This window comes from Anastrepha ludens, chromosome 5, assembly GCF_028408465.1.
Source record: "Anastrepha ludens isolate Willacy chromosome 5, idAnaLude1.1, whole genome shotgun sequence".
Taxonomy (NCBI): Eukaryota; Metazoa; Arthropoda; class Insecta; order Diptera; family Tephritidae; genus Anastrepha; species Anastrepha ludens.
Window position 1 is genome coordinate 124,651,959 of NC_071501.1, and position 10,853 is coordinate 124,662,811.

Here is a 10,853-nt window from a genome sequence, read left to right on the forward strand (position 1 = left end):
TCATTTCTCAAAAATATTTGGCAGTTTTCCTAAATGGGAACGTAAATGTTTAGGTTTTCATGGTGTATGGGTATATCGTCTTGTATATCGTCTCGCACAAATAATACAAAATTTATTGCAAATCGAACGCGCGAACGGAATCGGATATTGGGTAAAACTTTAGCTGGCTGTGGCCGTCAGCTCAAAGCTGAGCGAATTACTGAGGTCGTTAGAGATACCCAATCTAGTACGGCGAGCATCAATTTGTTATACAAAAAAATATAGAATTTTTTAATTTGTATTTGCGGGATCGAGTTCCCTTTCGATGGTTCTGAATCAGGTGTTCGCTGGCACGCCAGCATACGTTCCTCAGTATGCCAAAACCCGAATTTGCTTTGTTCCTCCTTGTATCTGCATCTTCGTGAGCACCGTTTTTGGCTGTGATAACACTTCCTAAATAAACAAAGCTGTGTACGCTTGCAATGCATTCTTCTCCATTCTCGGCTGTCAAACCATAGTTGTCGATATCGATAGTTCTCTTACAGCTAAAAAAACACCCGATATACATATAAGTTTACGTAAGACGTAAGGCGTGTGCTAAAAAAAAAAGTTCAGAAAAAATAAAATTCTTAAAAGTAAACGAGAATTTCGAGCCACTTCAAACTTCCACTTTTTATACTAAAATTGAATATGCAATAAGACTACGTACTTAGGGTTTTTCTAAAATTTGTGATTAGAAAGTTATATATTTTTATCAAACGTGTTCATTTTTTTGAATTTAGTACCTACAACGGCCAGAGCTTTGAGCGGTAATAGGAGTCGCGCTTCTATTATTTTGAACACAGGTATATATTGAATAAAATGCATTGGCCACACACCAACAAAACTAACCCATTAGAGAGTACAGTTAAGAATTACTAAAACAATTCCAATATTTCAATTTGTAATATCTTCAATTAATAAATAAATGCGCCTACGTTAAACAATTTCCTTCTTCCAATATTTTGAGCAAACACCTTCAATATAACTTTTGAAAAATGAAATAAAATTGGGATCTTTACTCTAATTTTTCTGGGGTATCCAAAGCCATTAAGCGAACACTCGTAGTCGTCTAGAGCAACATCGAGCCCGAGTGTGTTGAATACAGCGCCATAAGCTCGAAGGAGTATTCGAAAACTCGTGCTCTTCATTTGTTGCGCCAGCCGCCATATTCCGGAAATTTTTTCAATTACAAAAACAGAATAAATAAATAATTGGCGCGTAATATTCTGTTAGGTGTTTAACTGAGCTCCCAGTCCTATTTGTGGTGTGCATATTGATGTTTTTCCCAAATGAAGGGACCTACAGCATAAATTCGACTATGAACGGCAGATATTTTTTTGTGAGGCGCTTTATAATGGCAGAAATACACGCGGAGGTTTGCATTGCCTGCCGAAGGAGGACCACCATTAGAAAACAAATTTTTCAATCATTAGTGTTATGAAATTATCCGCTAGGTTTTATTTAAATTTAAAGCCCCACATCCTTTAAAAAACACCCTTTATAGCTATATTTATTTATTGTATTTATTCTTAGTGAATTTTTTAATTCATATAAATCACTTACCCCTAAACTTACTGCGAACTAAATTATATAAATATTTTTGTTAATTAATTTACAACTTACATACGTACACACATTAATATTAAAAATGAAATACTTATAAAAATGGATTTCGCTTTTCCAGGCTTCCATCGATTAATGCGAAACTAAATGCTTTTATCCTTCTCTTCTTCTCTACTCTAGCAAACTAAAGCTTAGAATCTAGTGCCACTTGACACACACCAACGACACCGCATACGCACCGCATCATCTCCATTCTACGTCTAATCAATCTTATTCTGTTGTACCTAACTAACAGGCCAGTTGGCCACACTTGACGCCGACCTCAGTACATTTGCACTCCAAACAAGGGCTGGACAGCTCCAGTATAATTCGGCCAACTCGGTACATGCGCCCGTATATGTTACAGCCGGCCAGCTTCAGCACTCCCGTTGGGTCAATTAGGCTATTCGAAGCGGTGTGTTGCACCTCAAGCGGAGTCGCCGCAGCGGGCGCATCTAACGAAAGTGGCGCCACGGCTGCCGCTGAAATGATTTGTTCAATATTTCGTTGCACTAACGGTATACTGGACGGCGTTGCCGTTGTACTGCTGCTGGGTGCCAGTGTGCTGTGGTGAAAGCTTTGGTGTGCTGGCTCCAGTCCTTCGAATTGGTTCAATGAGTTCTTGTATTGTAGCAATCCTAGGAAATCGCCATCGGCATGCTGGCCAACGACAAATGGGCGCTTGGTGGTGCGCTTCACCTCGAAGCTGGTGTCCATGAAGGGCAGAGTGTCGAAAGGCGATCGCAGCAAAGGTTTCGTTGTTGGCACCGAGCGCTGTGTTGTTGTTGTCCTCGGTGTACTGGTGGTGCTGGAGATTCTTATTGTTGTCGTGGGGCTACGCGCAGTCGTCGTGTTGTTTGTGCGCTTGTGGCTTGACGCTGGTGCAGTTGGAGCTTTTGTCGTCTGTCGGCGTATCGAGCTCGACTTAGGCCGCGTATTTTTTGGTCGTGTAGTTGAGCCAAGTTTGGTTGAAATGGATGTGGATGCGGCTATAGATGTATTATTTTTGTGCGGCAAGGACGATTTCATTTTAGTCTTTGTTCTTATGGGGGCAGCAGCTGCAGTCGTATTTAATTTAGTGGGAGCCGCACGCGTCGTAGTAGTCGATGTTGATTGGATTGTAGTTGAAATGGGTTTTGGCGTTGTTTTAGTTGTGGTTTTTGCCCATGTAGTTGTTGCTACTGTTCTAGGTATTGCTGTTGTCGATGTAGTAGTGTTGTTGGGTAATGGTTTAACCGCTACTTGGGGCAAGGTTTTAAACGGTGGCACTGTATTACTAGTTTTAGTCGTATTAGGTGCTGGAAGAGCTTCGCCCAAGTCGGCTTCGCCGCCCAGAAGTAAATCCAAAAACGTTGCTATTGTATTTTTGTGTTCTTGAGACGTGTGCTCTACGTTATCTTCGGCGTTCGTTGTATGTGGTGGTTGTGCATCATGAACCACATCCACTAGTTGCGGCGCTGCTGTGGTGATGTGAATTAGTGATTGACTCAGATTCTCTGGATCTTCAAACTCTTTTATTGGCTGTTGCTGGGTTGGATTTTGAACTAATATTTTCCCTTTATCTTCTATTAGAGAGGTCAGATCGGGTGGCGTTTCGGTTCTGATGACATTCTTAAATGGGTCAGGTGTTGTGATTTCTGCGAAGCAAGGAAAAATAAAGAAAAATAAAGTAATGGAGGTCAAGTAGATTTTTCTAACAAACAGCCAGTTACTCACCAATTACTTTCGTTTCATTCTCTCTGAGTGGATCACTTGTAGTTATGTCAATCAAATGCTTCGTTACTTGATAGCTGGCATCACCGAAAGACAATGCAGCAGTCTGCTCCTCATCATCATTCAGAACGAGTGGATCCTTGGGCACGAAACCGCCTTCTGTTTTCGTAGGTGGTGAGAAGCCTTTATGTTCCACATCCCCACCAATAAAATCATATTTCACGAAAGCTGCTGCCGCACCGCTTGAAGCGTCCAACTTACCCGTTGTCGACGACATTACCGGAGGCGATGGTCCTTCCACGTTAAACTTGTAAATATATTCCGCTTTGCTGCCATCCTCGATGTCAGGATAGATGGGAAAATGCGGCTCTGTAATGGCTGGATACATATTGCCCTCATCATATTGATCGTAATCGACTTTGGCCGTCGGTGCATTGCTGTGGTAGTAATCGTAAAGAGGCTTATTGCGATCGGCTTTAACGGCATCAGTGGGCAAGAAAGGTATGATTTTCAGATTAGGTAGGCTGGGAGGTAATGTTGGTTCCGCGTTGGCGTCGAAAGGATCTGCTTCTAAGATGGTTGGATTTGTTTTGATCACTACCGGTTTAAGTGTAGTGGTTGGGGGTATGGAGGTGGTAGTACTACTGGCTTCTGTTGTTGTCGTTGAGGTGCTGGTGGTGGTGGAGGGCGACTGTGGTGTTTTTGTTGTGGAAACGGCACTCTCGCTGCTCAGAGTTGTGGCTGTGGTGGTCACAGGTGCTCGAGCAGTTGTCACCATAGCTGGCATGTTGACATTTTGCAATGGTAGTGGTTTGAAGGCGGATACGTTCTGTAGTACGTTTGATTTGATGACTTCGGGTGTTACGGTTAGATTTGCAATCTTAGAGTTTATGCGCGTGTGCGATGGTTTTCCAGTGGGCAGTGGCTTGAAGGAGGGCAGCGGTTTTTGTTTCGGTGTTGGTAGTGTTAGCGTGCCCTTTGGCGGCTTCGCTGTTGTACTCGCAGTCGCATTAGTTTTCATTGGAATTTTATGCTGTGTGCTATTGAATACATTTTCCGAGCTTAGCATGTCGGAGAGTCCATCCAACAGTGCAGTCAGCAGTCCATTTTTCTTCTTTTCTGGAGGATTTTTCACAGCCGTCTGAGTCCCATTCAGCGGCCGGGTGGTAGTGGTTTTGCGCAGTTTTTCGTTGGGCTTAGGTGTTGATTTCTGTACAAATTTTAGCTCGATTGGTTTATGTGTGGGCCTTGGAGTGGACATAGCTGTAGTGGCGGGGGGCTTCGTGCTAGTTTTGGTTGTTGTTTCCATGCTCGGACTTGGCGTAGTTTTTGCCGTTAGTGGCAGAGTCGAATGCGGTGTTTTGGTAGTGGTTGGCTTTGTTGTTCTTGCTGTAGTACTCTCCACTGACTTAAGCATTTCGTTTAAAGTTTGGTCGTCTTTGACAATGTTTTGTAAGTTATTGCTCAGTTGGTGATGAGTTTCTCTATCAATACCATTTTTATCCAGCACTTCTCCTTCTCCGACTGGATTCTCAAGCGACTCATTGGATTGCGGTTCGCCCACAAGAATCTCTTCGCTGTTTGTAAAATCCTCAAAGTCTTGATCAATACGATCAATACTTGCCACATTGGGTTCTTGCTGGTAACTTGCCGTTGTCTCGACTACTCTACTACCTTTCTCACTAGCTTCTGTACTCACGGGCTTTTTGTCATCATCATCTGGACCCAGCAAGATGTCCACCCAAGAAAGTCCCTCATAACCAGTTGTTGTTTTCAACTCAGGCACAACTTCCTCGGACACTTTTGTTGATGCCTCCTCATCAGTGCCTAATAGCAAATCTAAGAAACTGACCTCAGTCGATGCATTATCCGGCGCAATGGATTGTGTGCTCACATCTGAATCACTTACCACTTTCGTCAAAGGAGCCGCCAATTTGTCTATATTTTCCGCAATGACTTCATCATTATTACCATCGATGATTTCTAAACCCTCGCGGATCGTGTCCAATATGCTTTTCTCATCACCCTTCTCCAATACATTTTGATTATGTGTCACTGTCACTGATGGATGCCTGTCTGGTGGATATTCTACTGGTATTTTCGTGGTTTCATTACCACTCACCTCATCCTCCTTGCCGAACAGCAATGAGAATAAATTGAATTGACGTGAGCTCTGCGCACGCTGGTTGCCACAATCATAACTAGATGGGCAACACTGACCCTTCGGGACCACCGGTATGCAATTCTTTAACGCTGGTGAGCATTTCTTCGGCACACAACGACGTGTACCGCGTATACAGAAGCAAATGTCGCATGGCTTATCGGCATCGGAGCGCATTTGTTGTCCCTCCACATAGAACTGCTTATCGACGGTGCAGCCGCGATTGCGCTGCAGACGTTGCGACATACGAAGGTAATGCTTATTTGAGGTTTTGCGGTAGCGCACCTCTTGCGACGATTTGCCAGACGGCTTGCTGGTGCAATCATAGCGCACTGGACAGCATGTGGAGTCGACAAAGATGGGCTTACAACCTTCCACGGGCAACATACATTTCGGTTTGACGCATTTCTCAGTGCCACCTGAAATAAAAAGTAGCAGAATAAGGAATGGGAATGTTTTAGATAATGGAAGTAGACAACGATGTGGAATTGAATGCCCTTTAAGTTGTCGTCATCATCGCACTTACCAATGCAGTAACAATAAGTGCAGAGATTTGATGATGACATTGCTGAACCGGATTTGTAGACGGTACCGTTCTTTACGCAAACTGCAAGAGAAGAGTTGAGGCGACAGAGGTTTTAGGTTAGATTACATAACAAATGAAATTTAGGAATCGACAAAATTTGGGCAGTAGAGCAGGAAGAAATGGACGGAAATAGCTGTGAATATAATTTAGACAACTTATTGATGATTATTTCAGGGAGTATAAGAAATGGGAGCGTATCTAGAAAAGTGTGCTCTTCCAAAGAAAGGCAACAAATTTGTTTGCCATTCCTTAAAAAAGGAAGTAGCTGCTATTAGGCAGGGCTAAGTTAGGTAGCACAACTGAATTGATGACGGTATTCACTCAGCAGTCACTTGTCATTAGTCACTAGTCACTAGTCACTAGACACTAGTCACTACTCATCAATCACTCTTAATGATATGTATTGTATTGCTGACTATTAGACTCGGCTTCAACTAAAGACTTTCATTGGGACCCATGTGTAAATATGTTCGGCCATAGAAATTTATGAAAAGGACACCTAAATATTCTCAAGTAGGAAAAATCTATAAATGTCAGAGGGGGCAAAGTTATAAAAAAACCTTTTAGTAGAAATGTAATATTTTGTGATGTTGACAAAAGTATTTAGTAAACCTTTACCTTAAAACTGGTGGTTTAGAATAACCATATAACAAAGCGAGAATGGACTTCAACCTCAAGATCTTGTGTGCCTCTTTCGTTGGATTAAATAAATAAACAAAACAATAATTGACGCTTACCTCCTTTTTGGCTATTTGGCTGAGCTTCTCCTACTGTTTTCTCCCCAAATAGAGGGGCCTACAGTTTTATGCAGACTCCGAATGGCAAATGTTTTTTATGAGAAGCTTTTTCGTGGCTGACATACACTCGGAGGCTTGCGATTGCTGCCTGCGAGGAGCGACCGTTATTAGAAAACATGTGTTCTATCAATTTGATGTTTCGTGCACGGAGACTTGAACCTACGCACTTCCGAATAGTAGTCACGCACCAACCCATTCGGCTACGGCTGCCGCTGGATTAACGCTATTTAATATTTAAAGCAGTCAGCAGCCACTCCAGTTATTAGTGGGCATTAACAGTGCCTAGAAGCTACTCTTCGAATTGAGGCATAATATTCGATTTGTTTCTTTTTGAGGTCAGCGCAGTTTGCCTTTCCTATCTTTAAATTCTTCCTAAAGGAATCGCAATTAACGGCTTCAGTCTCAACTTTCCTCTGGAACAGTCAGGGAACCTAACCTAACCTTACTTAACTCAATCTAATCTAGCCTGAGGTCTGAGTAGAGCTTTCCTACAATAAAATTATAAAATTATGAGATATTTGTAAAAATTTAAGTATTGTCTGAGGAACTTTGTAAATAGTAAATATTTTAGCAATTTCTATGCTATTAATTTTCAAAAAAAAGGAGGAATACGAGACAGAAAGCAGGAGAAAACAGTGAGGCAGCTAAAATAAAATGAAATATTTTTTAAAAATTTTGACAAAAAAAAGAAAACTTTGTCTCAAGCTGAGGGGAAAAAACGTTGAATTTTCTACCTGTAAATATTTGATGCACGTTTCACTGTGCGAAACGCCACTCACTTCATTGCAACATTTACTCACCGTACATATCCACCTCAGAATCGTCGGAGCGCCGTTGCAACATGTTATCATTTACGACGCGATCAATAGACTCCCGTTCGTAATGATCCAAGTATGCGATAATGCGACGCGTAGCCGGTATCTTGTAGAAGGCATCCAGACGCGCGCACGACAGATACGGACAGCAGGCGTTCCGCTGTTGCACCACAATACAGCCGCGAGGCGGTGGCATTGGCATCTCGGGGCATACCTTCAGACGGCACACGAGCGTCTTCTTCTGACACTGGCATGTGAGACACTTCTCTACGGTGGGCACCAGCGATCTGTCTGCATACCAAGTGCCATTATGATGACAGCCTGCAACGGAGTGATCAGACACAAAATATCAGCAAAAAACAAAAATAAATGAAATAAAAAGAAAACGAGATTAACGGAACCGGTTAAATGGTTGTTGAGTGAGCGCTTGTGTGCGCGCTCGTATGGTTTTTACTTATATGTGGGTATGTGTGTAAATGGCAAATTAAAAATGACAATGAAAATGCAAGTTAACGCTTCGAAATGGACAGCCAACACGAGCCATTGCCATGGACAAGTCGCAGACGAACGTAACCTGGCATTACAAGTTAGGCAGTAATTATCGCGCAAGCATAATGGGCTTGTTTACATTGCAAGCGAATGGCTGAGGGAGAGCGATGCGATGGGGTGAGGTGCAGAGAAGCACAAGCAACGCATGAAAACAGTAATGCCACAAATGTATTTGTTTTTGTATGAGTAGTTGTAATTTAATTGTCGGCATAAATGTAATTTAAATATTGTTTGACGCAGCTGTTTGCTGTGTTTGTGCTTGAATTTGTTATAATTTTAACGTGAACAAGACATTAATGCGCTCAAGACAAATAATTTCGTAATTTCGTAATTTCGAATAGTTCTTCTTTTGTACATAAATGTTGAGTGAGTTTCAGTTATACAGTGAAACCTCCGTTGGGTGGACAAAAGTTGGCTGACGGTAAATGACCGCCCAGGAGAGAAGACCGCTCAAGGTGAGGCGGATAGCACTGAACATTTTCTCTGTGAGTGGCCTGCCTTTGCTTGAGCAAAGCTACGAATTTTGGGCTCCGATGTCATGAGAATGTGTAATATTCATTCTTTCAAACCAGAGGATATTTTCAGATTTACCAAAGAAGATGAAAAATTCTCACAGGTCTAGCTACCTCTGTGCCTTTATTCTGTCCTATATTTTTCCTTCTGTCACTTCTCTCCTTGACTATCTACCCTTTTACATTTCAGAGCTTTAAATGTAATGGATCTTTTACCTTGAGTGTTTTAGGAGCTACCAAATCTCTACGTGCTTCTTGGCTCGACTTTTTTTAAATTTCAAGACTTTCCTTTGATAATTTGGTTGCAAGGCATACCCCATTTTTTAAAGCAACACTTTTGTTTGGCAATGCTCTAAAAAAAGGGTTGTCTCATCGGCATTATACAGTGATGACATCAAACCAAATGCACTGAATTAAATATTTCTTATCTAAAAAAAGTATGTTTGCAAGATTTGATTAGTAAAACTTTGGAAAGTTTAGTTAGATTAGTAATGCCCTGTTTTCCTCGTAGAGTTAATAATTTAAATTTTCTCCTTCACACTAGGATTTGATCCGCTATAACTGAACACAAATCACTGCTCAAGCCATAGTAATTTTGTGCACAAAAAAATATCACACTTTATTTGATTTGTTATGAAAAGAAATCTTAATGTCTTAGCTCGCGGTTGCTCAATACAGGTTTTTATGTCAGTTTTATGAAAAATAACTGTCCGCGTCCAGCCAAGAGAGAGTCTGCTTAAGAGAGAGTAATTTATTCCGAAGTTTACACTTCACTTAAAACTTGTCTGGGAAAAAATGTTCGCCCAAGGGAGCTGTTAGGAGAGGTTTCACTGTATATGCGTACGTATGTATGCATGTATGTTTGTGTGTGCGTATGTCTTACTTCAATTTTTTTTTAATTTTTACTCGTACTCTGGATTTTACTTTCTAGCAAATATTTTTAAAAGTCTGCAAGCATACTTTCTTCAAACGTGTTGGGATTAGCGTTGTAATGTGTATATATGTATGTAGATATGTATTTATAATTAAATATGAAAAAATAAATAATTTAGTTTCTGTAGTATGCCCAGTGGCCGACACTTCGACGTAAAAGATATTTTCTATCCTACTACATTTTTTGGAAGTAGTTCTACTGGCGGACACAACTACCATTAAATGTATTACATTTGGTTCTAGTTAACCTAAATGCTCCCTACCTCAGGCTGGAAGTAGGTTGAAAGTCAAATTTTTTCAGTGAATTTTCCGCCTTGCGGGCAAATTGCAGAATATATCTCTGTTTGATACTTGTATGGCCAAAGTCAGGAAGATCTTCCCAAGTGAGATTTGAATTTTTAATGCACTTCTGGCTGCATATTTTTTTAGGAAAATAAGTGGTTTGTGATGTTGGAACAGGTATCTCAGACTTAGAACTGAAAAATATGTGAGTATTCTCAATACATGCAGTGTCTTTCACGCAGACTTATTTTCAATAGGGGGAGTTTGAAGGCTACTAATCGCAGACTTCTCTTTTAGAGGCAATAAATTATTTCGGGTAGCCAAGCTGCAATTCAGGCACTGAGTTCGCGCATCTCCTTGAGTGTAAGCCACAAATTTCCCTTAATCTGAGTTCCGGGACAGACGAACTGCTTAAAAAAATGTTTATCGTCAACTCGATCTGGCACAAACAAGAAACTAATAACTGGACAAAACCGAAGAAATGTTTACAATTTTAAGAACCAGCTAAAATTGCTTTGTTCATTTGTGTTAATGGCTTACACAAAACTATAAAAAGTAGGTACAATTTTAGGGTATTATGTACCCGCATTGTGTTTGAGCGTTGGGTGAAAGTTGGAACCAAAACAATTCTTTACAACAACACACATACACATACAGACATGCGCATCTATAACTTTCAGTACAATGTAAAGCCATGATAGGGGCAGAACAATAGCAAACAAAAGACATAAAGACTCTGGGCTGCTGCCGGTCATCTAAAGCAGTTCAATGCCGCTGGTGGAAGTAAATAAAATATCGAAAAAATTGTAGTGATTTTCCTAAAGAGAATACCACACAAACTGTACTTTGCTTGCATGCCATTACGCCTTTCACAAACACAGA

General features: G+C 41.1%; 1 protein-coding gene across 1 annotated transcript; it reads right to left on the reverse strand.

Annotated features, from left to right (window-relative positions):
• Positions 1-1,591: 1,591 nt before the first annotated feature.
• On the reverse strand, positions 1,592-8,008 carry LOC128864925 (mucin-17). The gene is made up of 4 exons (XM_054104691.1): positions 7,681-8,008; positions 6,024-6,104; positions 3,340-5,916; positions 1,592-3,260 (listed from the first exon to the last, which is right to left on the reverse strand). The coding sequence occupies exons 1-4, from the start codon at positions 7,895-7,897 to the stop codon at positions 1,873-1,875; spliced, it is 4,263 nt and encodes a 1,420-aa protein (XP_053960666.1). The 5' UTR covers positions 7,898-8,008; the 3' UTR covers positions 1,592-1,872.
• Between the last annotated feature and the right edge of the window lie 2,845 nt (positions 8,009-10,853).